This window comes from Puma concolor, chromosome D1 (genome assembly GCF_028749965.1).
Source record: "Puma concolor isolate L17-30 chromosome D1, mPumCon1.1.hap2, whole genome shotgun sequence".
NCBI classification, from domain to species: Eukaryota; Metazoa; Chordata; class Mammalia; order Carnivora; family Felidae; genus Puma; species Puma concolor.
Window position 1 is genome coordinate 15,132,796 of NC_141676.1, and position 16,880 is coordinate 15,149,675.

The 16,880-nt window shown below is 39.6% G+C and overlaps 1 protein-coding gene and 1 pseudogene across 1 annotated transcript; one reads left to right on the forward strand and one right to left on the reverse strand.

Annotated features, from left to right (window-relative positions):
- The first annotated feature begins 3,576 nt into the window (after window positions 1–3,576).
- On the forward strand, window positions 3,577–10,128 carry LOC112865168 (solute carrier family 25 member 43-like; annotated as a pseudogene).
- A 4,428-nt stretch (window positions 10,129–14,556) lies between these two features.
- On the reverse strand, window positions 14,557–15,471 carry LOC112865453 (olfactory receptor 4C11-like). The gene has a single exon (XM_025928552.1). The coding sequence runs from the start codon at window positions 15,469–15,471 to the stop codon at window positions 14,557–14,559; it is 915 nt and encodes a 304-aa protein (XP_025784337.1).
- Window positions 15,472–16,880: the final 1,409 nt, after the last annotated feature.

Below are 16,880 nucleotides of genomic sequence, written 5' to 3' on the forward strand. Positions count from 1 at the left end.
CTGACTGCCTTCAATCCCCTATGACTCTTGGTAAATCTGCAGATGCCCAAGCCTCTCCCAGATCTATCTGTTGATTCAGAAGCTAACTGCCTTGGATCAACAAAGCCTTTGCATTTGGGGAGGTAAAATTAAATGTCCTTTAAAAATTCTGATTCCCACCAAGATTGAAAACTGCAGAACTTGAACTGTCCTTGGGCAAGTGACTTAACTGTCTCATAATTTAGCTTTCATGTGAAAAAGGGAGTGCAAATATTTGCCTTACCTGATCCTGAGTTTTCTTAAGAATTAAAAGATTGTATATGCACACAGATACACATATAGGTGTTACCTATGTGCTTTGAAATAAAAAAAAAACCTCTATTCCACTATGATTAAGCACTCATTTCGTTGGAGAATCCCTCTGGAAGAAAATATTCTCTGTTCAGTTCACTCATTTAGGTCCCTGACCCCTTCATCCCTGATCCCATCTGTATCTTGGATGTAATATGCTTTACAAAAGTCTGTTTTGACAATCTTTTACTTACACCTCTCATGTTCAATGTCAGCTTCTCTGAGGTCATTAAAAACAAATGTCAGGACAACTTTGTGGTTGGAATAATTGAGGAAACTGTTTACCCTCTTGACTGTACTGTGGGACTAAACTCAGAATATTGAGCATCTCTGCCTATGAATTCAACATGCTATAAAATTCCTAATGATGCCTATAATCTAAATAGGCATCAGAGATGTTACTCAGAGATGTTCATTTTACCCTGAAGTCACCCGCATGCTTCTAAAAATTTCATCTGAAAAGTATCCCATAATTCCAACATACTATGTTATGATTGTTCTATTTCAAGTATTTGTTCATAACATGTTGAGTTTGTCACTGAAATCATCATATAATATCATTTTGTGTCCTGATTTTGACTTGGGATTATTATAACACTTCTTCCCATGTTATTATAGTTATCATTAGTTTAACTGTTAATTTAATTATGTGACATTGTATAAAGCTTTTTAAGTGGCATCTCTTTGATCATTTGTCTTTTGAGGTATTATATCGCTTCCAATTTTGACTCACACAGATAACAACTTAGTTTCCCAAGTATGACGCCGCTGTCCCAAGTGCTAGGGATTATCATTGCTGTTGACAATTATTAAAACGTTTTTCAATATTTTGTGTACATTTATTAACTATATTTTATTATGAAATAATTCATGATTGTCATTAATTATTCCAAGTACACAGAAGAATGAAAGAAAATTTAAAAGCTGTCTCCAAATTATTGTATCTATAATCCTACTCTTCGGAAATAACTATTGGTTTTCTTATATGTATTTTAAGAAACATTCTCTAAGTATATTTACATTTGTGTTTATCTCCACATCTTTTTACTATATACACATATGGTCAATATTTCAAGGTTCATGATTTTTCAGAAGAGCTCACCATACACATATGGTCAATATTTCAAGGTTCATGATTTTACAGAAGATGCAAACAAACAAAAAGGTTATTTTATGACATGATCTTATTCTCTTATTTAGTTAGTAAAAAAAATGCATTTTGTTATATACATACACATTTTTATCACCAGCCACATGTTACATTTTTACTACGTTTTTTTACATGTTTACTACATTTTTTAATGAAAGTATTGCTCTGACGAGAATTTTTTTATGTTTGTTCAGTTCATATTTTGCAATGTTGATATTTTATCTGGGATGGCTATTCATCAAGAAAATAACTACATTTCTTGGTCAAGAACACAGTGGCTCCAGTCAGATGTCTTGGGTTCAAATCCCAGCTCCACTTTTTACTAGATGGGGAAAGCTACTTTAACATAACATAAAATACTCACTTCTTCTTAATGATTTTTAAGTTTTAAGATACATGTAGACGAAATCATTCATTATGTAAGGGACTATGTGGTTGGTATTAGAAGAATAGAAACCATCTGCAGAGAGAAGTGTAAAAATTCCTAAGAGACAGACGGATCAGTGAAAAACTCCAGATTACGTTAAGGGATGAACTACAGCTTTAACTGAAGAAAGTCAGATTCTGAATCAGGTTCCCTGAGATGCAAACATCCTAAAGCAGAGCAGAGAGGTAGGTTAGCACAGTGACAGAGCATCGAAGCTGAAGCTGAACCGCCTGGATTCATACCCCAACTCCTGCACAGTATGGTGCCATATTTCACAAGTCCCGCTATATCTCTGGGCTTCATTTTCGTCACCTGTAAATGTGAAGAGTAAAATAATCTACTTTTTAGAGTTTCTATGAAAGCTAAATAATTAAGTATGTACAATGCATAAGAGATGCAGATAGGCAGTACATGCTTTTGGAATGGTCCTTTCATCAAGATTATTAGCATCAATGTTGTATTACGATTATTAATATATCAAGATATTAATCTACCTGTTCATTTACCCCTAATACAGCTGCTCAACTGTTTTCACACTAATTGCCTGTGGAAGATAAGCTTAGGAATCCTCTGGGCTTACACCAATGGGTTAACAAGGCATAGAGAATTACAGTCATAAAACAGTCACACCCGAGTTTGAGTTAGCCAGATTGACACCCCAAATATAGGGGTTGCAAAGGCACCCCGAGTATAAGGAGGCAAAAAGGTGCCAAGAAGGAATAGGGAGGTGTAAAGGCACCCCAAAATAGACACCGGTGCAGAACCCCCAGAATAGAGAGGGATTGGCAAAGGCCTAAAATAGGAACAGGCACAAAGGTGCCCAACACATAGGTATATGAAATAAACAAGAATAGATGTTCAGGTTGAAACCATTCCCAATTTAGTACTACATCAGAAAAGCTGCTTTTGCAGGAGGATAGGGCCACGTTAGGTAAATTGGTGAATTGGACTGTGGACTGCTGCGCTGGAGGCAAAGCAGCCCAGAGCAGAGAGGGTTAACAAAAGAAAAGGTGCCTTGTTAACTCTGAGGTTATTTCCCCTACCTGCCTCATCCCCTAGGCTAGCTAAGGTAAACAGAGGTTCTGCCTCATATCCACTGTAAACAACCTTCCTCCCAATTGCCCTGCACCCAGCTTTTGTTTTGTATTAACCCAAACCCCTAACCCCAAATACCTTCAGGACCCCCTTTCCCTCACAACCGCAAGTTAATGTTGACAAATTCATTCTCTCTTTGTGCACATCCATCACCTTCTGATCCTAATAAAAACAGGGCAAGGACACTTATTCAGGGCTCTTGTCTTTCCCAGACATTAGCCATCTCTCATTTTTCATCCTGTGTCCCAGTCTCTTGCCAGACAAAAGGGAATTTTACAGCCAGTGCCTATGACAATTTCCTTCCTCGAATGACTGAAATCACCTCGGCACTGTGGTTTCTGCTAATTTGCTCATGGTGATCAGAAGCTGGGAATGGCAACTCCAAATATCCTTAATAAATACTAAAAAACAAATACAAAGTGCAAACAGCTTCCCTAAATGTGACCCATGATGAAATGAGAGTAGAAATAAAACACACCCTTGGTTGTAAAGAGTTTGTGATCCAAAGATACAAAAATCAGAGGGGTGAGAGCATTTGACATGAAAGAAACGAACCAAAGTTTTAATGGGGATAATGGGACAAATAGAGAAGGTCAATATGAAACTGCTGGTTTACACAGATTCTAGTGTCATAGTAGAAAAACTTGGAAAAGAAGGTTTCGTCTCTACCAAAGGCCATGGAAGCCACGTTATGAAATCTGAACATATTTTTGCAGTCAAGTATAAGATTTAGAGATATACAAGATATGAGAGCTGATTTTATTAAGATTTATTCAGCACAGAAGAACAGAATCATTCAGCTGTTTATCAAAATTTAGTTATCTAGTTTTCTAAACATAGTCCAGTTGGATTTGGGCTTATCTGGAATGAGGTGCCTTCTCCCTTCAAGATGTCAGGGTTGCCCTGAAGACATCCATCTTTGAATCCCCTGCATTAGAAACTCAATGGAGAACATACAGGTGGATCCACTGTGGCCCCAACAGAACGAAGATTGACCCAGCAGGCATCCCGAGTATGATTCAATGGTGACTCCAGACCTGTCCCTTCCCCTCTCAGAGGAGGAGCAGATGGCTCCCTCTCAGCTGTCTCTGTGGGGGGCGGGGAGGAGGCAGCAAAATCACATACCTCCTCTCAGCTTTAATAAGATCTTTTGGTCGTTGTTGCTTTTTAGTTTGTTCGCGTTGCTAAGACTTAACTTTTTTAGAGCAGTGCTACATTCACAGCAACACCAAGACACAGGTACAGAGATTCCCCATAAGGTCCCTAGCCCCCACCCAAATATCACCCCTGCCATTACCAACATCGCCCGCCAGAACGGTACATTTCCCAGAACTGATGAGCCTACCGTGACACATCCTCATCACCCAGAGTCCAAAGTTTACCCCAAGGGTCACTCTTGGGTGTGGTACATTCTATGGTTTCGGGACATATTAGTAACAGACATCCATCATTGTAATATCATGCAGAGTATTTTCACTGATCTAAAAACAGGATCAGTTTAGATTCTCAAAACATGGGACATAAATATTCCTTTCACACAGTGTCTAATACTCATTAAAATCTAAATAAAATGTCTCACACCATTTTGTTGGAGAAAATAACACACCGCGGGAGATAACTATGTGAGTTTTCACTGTGAGCATTATTAGCTCAAACATAGTACAAAATCAGGCTGGTTACTCATAAACAGAAGTATTACAAATGGCCAATCCTACAGTTCTTTAAGTGGACCCTCTGTTTCTATACAGAAAGAAAGGACACAATTTCAGAAGTTCCCTCTTCTCCTTGCTCTCTATCCTCTCCCTTCTTTTACCTCGTAGCTACAACTTCAAAAGGAAAAGTGGACATTCTAAAACTATGATGAATCTTAAGATTAAAGGGTTACTGTGGTTTTCAAGTGCAAAGGCTGAAATACTCACCATGACTTTCAAAATCCTCAAATGCTGTGCCATAGTCTTGCTTACCACCTTTCCTCCCAAGGCTTCTGCTCGTGTGTGTTCCAGCCATGCCTGACACTCGCTGTCCCTCATGAATATTTCCCGACCGTCTCATTTCCTAAATTTTAAGTACTTCTTAGTGGTTACGTGACTTCCGCTGATACAACTTCCACCTTCCATTTCTTCCTGGATCCAGAGTACCCTGTCCATCTCCTCGCCACAGCCCTCCAGGTTTTCCCAAACGACTTTCTTGCTAATGGCCTTCAACTGTTAAAATGTGTGTGTGTGTGTGTGTGTGTGTGTGTGTGTGTGTGTCTGTGTGTCTGTGTGTGTGTGTTTTCAATCATGCAACCCTTGATTATACCCCTCTTTCCTTCTCTCTTTAAAATCTTTTTTCATTGGAATTTATATCTCATTAGGCAAATTCACATTGTTCTATTTTGTGCACGTCCGACTAGGCTGGGAAGCAGCTTAGCAGAGAGCAGTCAAAAAGCAACCAGTACCAGAACTCAAACCTTTGTGCTCCATGGTCATCTCTCCCTCTCGAACACTCCACACCTCACCCACCACTGCCCTGCAAAGCATCAGACTCCATTCATTTGGGTGGAGCCGGCATAAAGCCAGAAACCATGAACCAGTAGAGAAGAAAAGCACTGCCATGCCCAGTATGTATCCTGACTCTCAAATGGATGCAAATTGAAGAGGGATTAAAAAAGAGAGCAGAATTTATATTTATATTTATGTTTCTGTTTATTTATATTTATTTATGTTCACATTTATCATTTAAGCCCACAGTGTAAGGTTGAGCAAAGAATCTTGTTAGGGATAAAGAGTACTTTTCTCGGATTTCACGAGAGAGTTTGCTTCTCATTCCTCCACTCCATATATACCCCTTACCCCAAGAGCAGAAAGAGAATATAATTCTTAGCTGTGAGCAGGGGTGACAGTGGGTCTGGACAGACCACTTTAGTATCACGACTGGCAGAACATTCAGTGCATCATAGAATCGTGGTATCGACTGTAACAATACATACAGACTGCATATGGTCAGTGTACAACTTGGTCCTTTTCCTGATCTTAAACCTTGTGAATAAGAAATCCACCTGAGGGCTCCTGGGTGGCTCAGGTGGTTAAGCATGGACTTTGGCTCAGGTCGTGATCTCGCGGTTTGTGAGTTCGAGCCCCGCGTCAGGCTCTTTGCTGACAGCTCAGAGCCTGGAGCCTGCTTCAGATTCTGTGTCTCCCTCTCTCTCTGCCCTTCCCCTGCTCACACTCTGTCACACTCTCTCAAAAATAGATAAAACATTTAAAAAATTTTAAACAACAAAAAAAGAAATTCACCTGTTTAGGGGCCCCTGGGTGACTCAGTCAGTTATGTGTCAGACTCTTCATTTCAGCTCAGGCCATGATCTCATGGTTCATGGGACAAGGCCCACATTGGGTTCTGGGCTGACAGCCTGCCTGGTATTCTCTCTCTCTCTCCCTCCCTCACTCATTCTCTTTCTCTATCTCTCCTCTCTCTTTCTCTTGTGAAATAAATAACCATTTAAACTGAATAAAAGAAAATTGAGGATCAGCTGCTTATTTAATCCATTAAAAGAAAAAGAAACCCATATGTAGAGGACACTATACCTCTGCCCCTTCAAATATACCCCCCACCCTTTCGATAAGAATTTTTCCGGAGACTGTGCTGCCTCAAGCAGAGGCCAGTGAAAGCTGGGAGCCCTGACACATCCAGATCCTCTCATCACAGAGATAAATATGTTCCTTGAGCTTCAAGCTTCTCAGGAGACAGAACTAAATCATGGCAACTGCCCTAAAACCCAGTCCTGCATGGGAGGCAAGGAAAAGAACATAGTTTACTTGGGTTTGAAAACTTACCTTATTTCTCGTAAAGGAGATGAGATCCAAGAGAGAGCTCCTCGATTTGCTCTCGCAATTCAGATTTACTTTGAAGATGAATCATGTGCAGTAAGTATGCAACATGTAAACTGTACATCCAATAGATTTACTCAGCTTTCCAGTGCAGGGTCTGTGGGGAGAGGAGATACTCCACAGACAGCCAGTCTTCCTTAAAAGGACTGAGTTAGAGCTGTAATATCAGCAGAAAATTTCTCACTTCTATTCTTAGAACTTTCGAGAATAAAAAGGAAACATCCCCACTATTCTATGATAGAAACATCTCTAAAAGCAGCTCTGTAACCCCCCAAAAAAACCCTGGAAGAGCACATGAGTTAACATTTCTTCCTCCTCCATCAGATATTTATAGAGATTTCATAGACGTTCACAAATGCTGAGCCTTTGGAGGGACAAAGACTCTGCCCTTCCCACCTCAACGGATAAGCACAATTAATCCCAATCACAGCAAACCATGGTGCCAAGGATTCATGAACAAGACTGTCAGTGGGCAGATTCTGTCCTCAGAGCCCTTCTCCCCCTCCAGTCTGTCCTAAGGGACACATCTCACTTCAGTTACCAAATGCTCCACACCTGTCTCTGCCCTAAGGAAAAAGTAAGCAGGTAGAGATCACTGAAAGTTCCCAAATGCTCTGCTCCTTAAGCCAAATGTTTTCTAACCCCACGCAAAACTCGGAGCCCATGTAGAGTTTGAACCACATGTGATATAATTGAATTCTAGCTTCACTATTTGTGTCTCTGTCACTTTAAGCAAGTTTCTAAACTTCTCCCTCTTTCTTATTCTAGAAAAAGTCACTCTTAGATATAATACAATAAATCTTAATGAGACTCATAAAATATAAAATTACAATGAAAACTACTCATTAAAATTTCTACAATTTCTAAATATTTTGAAGTCAGTTGACTCAGTAGGTAAAGAGAGAAGAGAAAGAATATGGAAATGAAGACTTTTTTTAAATATTTTTTTTTATTTTTCAATCAACTCAAGTTATACTTAACAATGAAATGCCCTTTTGTTATTGAGCAATTCTACACATTATTCAGTGCTCATCACAAGTGTCACAGACTGGCTACCTCTGGAGTATATTCTCTCCTCTTGATCTACTTTACTATTTCACCCAGCCGCCCACCTCCCTTCGGCAACCAGCATTTTATTCTCTTTATTTTAGAGTCTGGGTTTTTTTTCTTTGTCCTTTGTTCATTTGCGTTGTTTCTTAAATTCCACTTATGAGTGAAGTCATAAGATATTTTTCTTCTCTAATTTACCTCAGCAGAATGCTGTAGTTCCATCCACATTGATGCAAATGGCAAGATTTCATTCTTTTTGATTGCCAAGGAATACTCCAGTGTGTGTGTGTGTGTGTGTGTGTGTGTTGATATATATACCACATCCTCTTTATCCATTCATCCATCGATGGACATTTGGGCTCTTTCCATACTTTGGCTATTGTTGATAGTGCTGCTATAAACATGGGGGTGCATGTGTCCCTTCGAAACAGCACATTGTATCCCTTGGATAAATCCCTAGTAGTGCAATTGCTGGCTCATAGGGTAGTTCTATTGTTAAATTTTTGAGGAACCTCCATACTGTTTCTATTACATTCAAAGGATTCTACAATGGGTGTGGTATGTATTCCTGAACAGACAAAACTCCGGGCCTTCTTGGATCTTACATTCTGCTGGGGACAGACAAGAAACAATATAATAACAGGTCAGTCAAATAGTATGTTAAGAGATGATAAATGCCATTGAAAAAGAAAGCCAAGTAAGAACAGGGGATATGGCATGCTAATGGAAATACAGTAGTAAATACAGCAGAAGAGAGGCCTCACTGAGGAGAGATTAGAATAAGACCATAAGCAGATGAGGCCATTAGGCAAACACCCATGTGTTAAGCAGAGAAAACAGCTGAAGCAAATAACACAAAGAGAAAGCCTTCCTGGTGTGGTCAATAAATTGCAAGGAGGTGATTGTGGCTGATGCTGAGCGAGCAAGTGTGAAGTACCAGAAGAAGCCAAAAGAGCCACAGAATGTCAAACCATTGTAAGGGTTTGGTCTTCTTCTCTGAGCAAAATGGAGTCACTGCAGGGTTTTGATGAAAATAGACTTAACAGATTGAGAGTAGAAGTAGGGAGAATTCTAAGTTCATGACTATGATCTAGGTGAGAGATGATGGCAGCCCAGACCAGGATGGAAGGAGACTTGATGGGAAAATAGATCATATGCTGCATCTATTTTGAAGGCAAATGAATGTTTTTCTAATAGGTTATGTGTGAACTGTGATGTTATCAATTTTTTTTTTTTACTTCCATGTTTTTGGTCTGGGAAACTGGAAGGATGGAATTTTCTGGGGAAGGCCACAGGTCAATTATGTTTGATTGCAAGAACAATCGATTCTTCTCGAATCAAACAATTGCAAATTGATCGCCACTGGGGGCACTGGGCCTGGCGGTTGGGGGTGGAAGGATCAGGGGTCTTCCCACAACCCCGGGGATTCCAGCACATGGAAGGGAAACATGATGGCATGCCTGTACTTCTTCCCCTGCAGAACTGTACCTGCTGAAATTTGTAGTGCTGTTCATGGATGACCTGGGCCATAATCCCAGTGGAGCTCCATCATGGCTGGAAGTCTGGCAGACATGGTTTTCACCATTGTAAAAAATACAGACCTCATCAAAACCAGGCTGTTGGGCAGAATGTGCTGAAACCATCTCATAGGGGGATCCTCTGTATTTTTCTACTGTTTCTGAAGAGGAAGTGTTCTTGACACTTTATCGGGGGGTTTCCCTTACTGTTTCTCTACTGTCACCCTTCTAGTTTTTGTGAACCTAGAGAAAATCTAGACTGGGCCCCGAGATTGATTCTCTCTCCCCCGCAACTTTGCCAGTGTCTGCCTGGCTACTGTGGTGGCCCAGATCCTCTCCCTTCTACACGGTGAAGAAAAAGATGAAGGCTCAGAGCTCCTACCTCCCCCATTGTGGAGGAGTAGATGTCCATTTCTCAGGAACAGTGGACAGGGAAAGCCCCAGGGGAACTAAGGCTCTGGAATGGATTGACAGTCAACCTACTGAAGATTGTGCCACATTTTGGAGTTATGTTTGGCGCCTTTGAGTTCTCCAAGCAGAATCTGTCTTTACCAAAATTGTTACGTTGTGTCTCTGAGCTATAAATTGACTCCAGGGCTGGATCAGAGTTTGAGGCCCCAGGAATTATGGGAATTAAAAACATTCTTCAAAACTAGACAACTGAAGTCTAAAGAACGAACACTTTAAAGTCGAATAGAAGTGCACCGATGGAAGGCATGCTGCAGTCACAGGCAGATGTGGCTTCATACTGTGCACACACGGAGCGACGAGAGGGTACTCTTGTCTGCTGCTCTTGGAAATGAGAAGGTTCAGCCATATACCGCCTCTGAGCTCCAAACTGATGTCCCTGGGAACACCTGTGCCACAGGAGGGCTGCCCAACACGACTGTCTCATGATGGCACTTCACTAGATTCGATACACGATGCCAAAGAAACGTCACTGTCACGACACCTCAAAACAACATGTAACTGAGGTGGCTGAGCAGATGCCATGTCGGGTCACAGTTTGCACTAAACTCCATCCATCCAGTTTCACTCAATGGGACCCAAGACTTCTCAGTACAATCATTCTGGAACTCATAACCTTTGCTGACTGCTGAATACACACACCGCAGCATAAATTACACCTTAATCATAAACTAAATGAAAACATTTAACATTTGTCACCATGAGGGTGCCTGGGTAGCTCAGTCAGTTAAGCTTCTGACTCTGAATTTTGGTTCACAGCATGATCTCATAGTTTGGGTGGTGGGATCAAACCCCACGAGGAGCCGACAGTGTGGAGCCTGCTTGGGATTCTCATGCTCTCTACCCTTCCCCTCCTTGTGTTTCTCTCTCTCTCTCTCAAACTAAATAAATAAATATTTTTAAATGTCATCACTATCATAGAACCATGCTTTTTTATTTAAATTTGAAGCAGCCCAAGCTTAGGTATTTCAAGAATCTTGTGTTTCAGGAGACAGTTTTCATCATGACTGCTTAGTTACGACCGAAAAGACCCTCTTCCAGGTAAAGTCATATACAGATTGAGTGGCCTGAATTCTCAGTCTTTTAGACCTGATTGGCAAACCTACCCTGAAAATAAATTATTTAAGTCAAATTATTCTCACAAATTGTCTTAGATGCCTAGAAAGGATCAAATAGAACATTTGGCATATATCAAAAAAAAAATGTAACTGAACAAAATACTTCAGGCTAATCATCTCTACTAGAGTTTTTTAAAAATCAGATTTCAGGTTGTTACAGCTGAGGACTCTCAATCAAGTTTATGCAACTGTACTTTCCAATAGTGCCTATTTAAAAAAATTTTTTTAACCTTTATGTATTTTTGAGAGAGAGACAGAGTGTGAGCAGGGGCAGAGCAGAGAGAGAGGGAGACACAGAATCTGAAGCAGGCTCCAGGTCTGTCTGCACTGTCAGCACAGAGCCCAATGCGGGGCTCGAAGTCAAGAACTGCGAGACCGTGACCTGAGCTGAAGTTAGACACTCAACTGACTGAGCCACCCAGATGCCTGCAATAGTGCCTATTTCTGCGTTTTAAAAATCTAATATTAAGATGTTAATTTATACACAGACAGGCTTAAAATATGTTGAAAGCATTTTCCCTATTAAATTATTTTCAAAAGGGAGACAAACCAGTCATTAAATATGAAGATACCTATTAGATATATAAAGGAAAGTATCAAGTAGTCAAGTATACTAGTCTGGCATTCAAGACGGAGGTCTGGGATGGAAATATAAATGTGTGAGTCATCAGCATAGAGATGGTATTTAAAGCCCCAAGAACCCTTGATTTTATTTTCGTTTTAATATAACTTATGAAATGAATTTTTCTGCTGAGCTTTAGTGTCCTAAAGACATGCATTTTCAGAGAAAGCTCAGCTAATCAGAATTGACAGAAAAGAAAGAAAAAAAGAACCTTCCTGATCATCAGTGGCTCCACACTTTCCCAGAGGAGGTTCCTAAAACTCAAAGTGAAATGCTTTCTCTCCTTCATAATCTCAACTCCATTATAACTCTTTTCTCCTCTCCTCTCTTCCCTTCTGTTTCTATAGCAATACTAAACTGTAGCAATTCATAGCAAAGCTAAATTTGTGGCAAATCAGGCAAGGAAAGTAGCTTGTTGATGCCTTTTTTTTTTTTTTTTTTTTTTTTACCAACCAAGAAATTCCTGCCTTATCCTCTACAGGATTCGTACTGTGAGAGATTTTCCAGTACAGGAGATGAGCTTTCAATAAATCCTCCAGGGGTGCCTGGGTGTCTCGGTCAGTTAAGTGTGGACTCCTGATTTCAGTTCAGGTCAAGATCTCATGATTTGTGAGTTCGAGCCCCGCATTGGGCTCTCCGTCGATGGTGCAGAGCCTGCTTTGGGGTTCTTTCATTCTCTTTCTCTTGCCGCTCTCCTTCTCTCAAAATAAATAACTAAACTTAAATGAATAAATAAATTAATGAATACATGAATGCATATATAAATAAATATATAAATAAAGCTTCCAAAATTTTATTATCAGAGTTTGAAGGTCCGCCTTTATCCCCAGGGAAGCATGCTCATGCAAAGCCTCTCAGATTGGCTTTAGATGAGTTTATCTGCCACACTTTACATGCCAATCATCAGATCTATAGGAAACTACTCTCTATTATATTTACTCTCAGAGACAGACTCATTGGCCACTCCCACAGGGACTGGCTCCTGTTGTCCATACTCATTAGTTAACAGTACCTGAAACTAGAATGGAAATCTGATGAGATACATGAAAAACATAAACCAAAACACCGAAGTGCTTATCCCAGTCACTAGTCCATATCTTTCCCACGAGGGAAGAAAATCTCTCAAGGAAGCCAAATTATCATGCAAAGTTTGCTTGATAAAGGTGGAATTCAAGAAGCCATAGCCTGAAACGTTTCTCCCAATCCAGAAGTGTACGTGCCATGCTAAGCAGCCGAGCAATCTTATCCACTAGTCCGTGAAACACTTCTTTGCACTAGGTCTACACCTGTTGCATAATGAGAAGTATTGCCTCCTTGACATATTTTGTTCTGTATTTCCAGGTTGGAATCGTACTTCCGTGGACATCTTCTCTTGGTGGATGGACTATTATAACAGTAGCTCTGTTGTCTCTGTCAGTTTTTTCATATGTATGATCTTATCCATGAGGTGTTGGCTTTCATGATGTAACTCTCACAATTGTATAAAACTGTCACCAATTCACCAACCGATGATTAGGGAAATGCCCATGGATTTATATCACAAAATATATATGAAACTCAGAATATGAACAAATAATGAGAAGCATGATGAACAAAGAAAAAAGATATTAAAGTACATAGAGAGTAATTATGGATTAATACAATGAATATATTGTTGTAAGCAGAATTGTCCTGTTTGGGGTGCCTGGGTGGCTCAGTCAGTTAAACGTCAAACTCTTGATTTCAGTTCAGGTCATGATCTTGTTCATGAGATCAAGCCCTGCGTCAGTTTCCAGGCTGACAGTGAGGAGCCTGCTTGGGATTCTCTGTCTCTCACTCTCTCTCTGCCCCCTCTCTCAAAAATAAATAAATAAACTTTTAAAAAAAAAGTCATGACTTATCTTGTACATGTCCAAAAGGCAAAAAAAAAAAAAAAAAAAAAGGAAAAAAGGACCAATTTTTTTTCAATATATGAAGTTTATTGTCAAATTGGTTTCCATACAACACCCAGTGCTCATCCCAAAAGGTGCCCTCCTCAATACCCATCACACACCCTCCCCTCCCTCCCACCCCCCATCAACCTTCAGTTTGTTCTCAGTTTTTAAGAGTCTCTTATGCTTTGGCTCTCTCCCACTCTAACCTCTTTTTTTTTTTCCTTCCCCTCCCCCATGGGTTTCTGTTAAGTTTCTCAGGATCCACATAAAAGTGAAAACATATGGTATCTGTCTTTCTCTGTATGGCTTATTTCACTTAGCATCACACTCTCCAGTTCCATCCACATTGCTCAAAGGGCCATTTCTCGTTCTTTCTCATTGCCACGTAGTACTCCATTGTGTATATAAACCACAATTTCAAAAAGGGCCAATTTTTAAAGATGATACAAAGAGAAGACAAGCATCAAATAGAGGCTTAATTAGATGGTATGTATGCTCCTGTGGGATCATCAGTTTCTTGTAGTGACTTTGTGATATTCACTGTTGAGCCAGAAAAGACAAGATCCAGATCTGATAGTGTCAGAATCGATTTGCCAACCAAATAGGTCAGTCAAAATTAGGGGCCAATTTTTCAACACAGGTCAGAAACATGGAAAAGAGAAACACACCAGAATAATATACGAAGGAGGGAGCTAAAGCTATAGATACAACAGAATCTGGCTACAAGCTGCAATGCAGACAGCAGAAGGGAAGAGTGGTCTTATCTTCCCATAAATACCACTGTACTAGATGTTTTGGCACACTGTGATATTGGCTCAAAATAATTCGGGTCGGTGCTCTGTGGTCATTCTGCTTATGTCTCCAAAAGTTCTACTGGGAGAGAATTCAATTGTCCACGTCAGGATGAAAACATCTTCTCTTTTCTATTAATCCAATTTTATTTACGTTGTTACAGAATTAGCGATTGGAGTCCTCTGCTTTCTCCCACATCAAGTCAGAGTTTGCCACACCATAACTTCCGCATTGCATTCTTCACTTCTGCATTTCTCAGAGTATAAATCAGAGGGTTGAGCAAGGGTGTCCCAATAGTGTAAAACACAGCCACCATCTTATCCACTGGAAACGTAGTTACAGGGCGAGTATATGTGAATATACATGGAACAAAGAATAAGATGACAACGATGATGTGGGATGTGCACGTAGAGAGGGCTTTCTTTCTTCCTTCTGCACTCTGGTTATTCAGAGAATGTAAGATGAAAATATAAGAGAGAAGCAGGACGACGAAACTCACCATGCAGATAGCCCCACTGTTAAAAACTATGAGTAAATTGATTACATAGGTGTCCATGCATGCGAGTTTCAACAAAGGTGGCATATCACAGAAATAATGATCAATAACATCAGGTCCACAGAAGGGTAGTTTCAAAGCCAAGAAAATCTGTGCAGAAGAATGGATACAAGACACGACCCAGGCTAGATTCACCAGTGTACCACAGACATGCCGGTTCATGATGATAGTGTATCGCAGGGGCTTACAAATGGCCACATAGCGATCAAAAGACATGAGGATAAGCACCAAGATCTCCATGCACCCAAAGAAGTGAACTGCAAAAACCTGGGTCATGCACTCGTTGTAGGAGATGACTTTCTTCTCAGATACAGAATCTACTATTAACCTAGGAGCAGTGGTTGTTGAGAAGCAGGCATCAGCAAAGGATAAGTAGAAAAGGAAGAAGTACATGGGGCTCCCAAGTGTCTGGCTGTATCTTATGGTCATCACAATAAGTGAATTTGCCAAAAGGGTTGCGAGGTATAGAAACAAGAAGACCACAAACACTACTTTTCCCTTTACAACACTCTGTGTTAACCCAAACAGAACGAACTCATTCACACTGCTATTCGACTCCATGGTCACAGTGAACGTAGAAAAACACAGCTGAGAAAGTATTCATCTGCAGAGAAAGTTGGGGAAATGGTGACTTAGCAACAGCAGTGGACTTGATTCAGAATTTCACTCTTGTGGTTCTAATTCCATCAACAAATAAATCAACGGTTCTCAGTTTTTTATGTATTGTCATCACTTGGGAAACTTTTTGTTTTTTAATGCTGATGTCCACGCTTTCACCATGAGCATTAACTGAAGGTCTTCCAATGTGGACTGAAATTTTGAGAGGGAAAAAAAATCTCTCAAGTGATCGTGACCTCTACCAAATTCTGAGAACTAATGACTTTGCTGTATGATCTTGATCAGGTCACTTTAATGTCTGGAAGCTTTTTCTTCATTTGCAATTAGAGATACTAATAGTTTATTAAGTACATACATATGTGTATGGTATATATGTGCATGTAACGTATATGCAGCTCAATTACTGAAAAGTAATAACCTTATATGATTTTAAAACATATACACTTGGAGACTCTCTCTTGAAAAAAAAACACATTTCTTGATTTGGACACTGGTTTGTACCAATTATTCCTGACCTCTTTGGTATCTTGGTTAGATTATGCTGTAAGAAGAAATTATTTCCCCAAATTCAGGTTCATGGTGGCCATAATTTTACCTATTACTTCAGCTTAGGAAATTACTACAATTTGTCTTTATTCTGTCTTACAATATTTCTCTACCTTTCAATATTGATGTGAAATGATCTATAATTTAATATGAGTTTTGAGATCCTCTTCCTTTCTGATAAATCACCAGTCCTTCGATGAATTAATAACATCAAACCAGTCACCAATATGTACTAAGCACATACTCATATCTTCAATCTATGTAATAGGGCATAGAAATATGCCCTCAATCTCTTTACAACAAGGTTGGAGGGACAACACACTTCTAGGTAAGATAATTAACTACATAAGAATTATATACAATTCTATGCGATAATGCTGAATGCATTTGTACTTTTGATTCCAAAAGTACAAAGATCCTTAGATTCTAAATTGATTGGTCAGTGAAGTTTCAAAAATGAGAAAGATGTGAAGTAATTGCTTTAAATATGTTAAACTGGTTCCCAATACGGTTCTCTGAAACTCAAGTATTCCATAAGTTTATACTGGCTTTCCTTAAGTAAAATATATAGTTCAAAATTACTCACTCAAATTGTCCATTTACCCCTAGTAAATTTATGCATCTAAAAAACTTCAAGTTTATTTTCCATCCAGCTAAAATAATATTAGTGCATTATGATAAACCAGAGATGTTATAACTACAAACTCTGATTGGCAGGTCCAATTATCTCTTGATAGCTATAAAAAAAGTAAATAAATTAATTATTACTTTGTTTTGAAACATTAGATTCCTAAAAAGGGATAAAA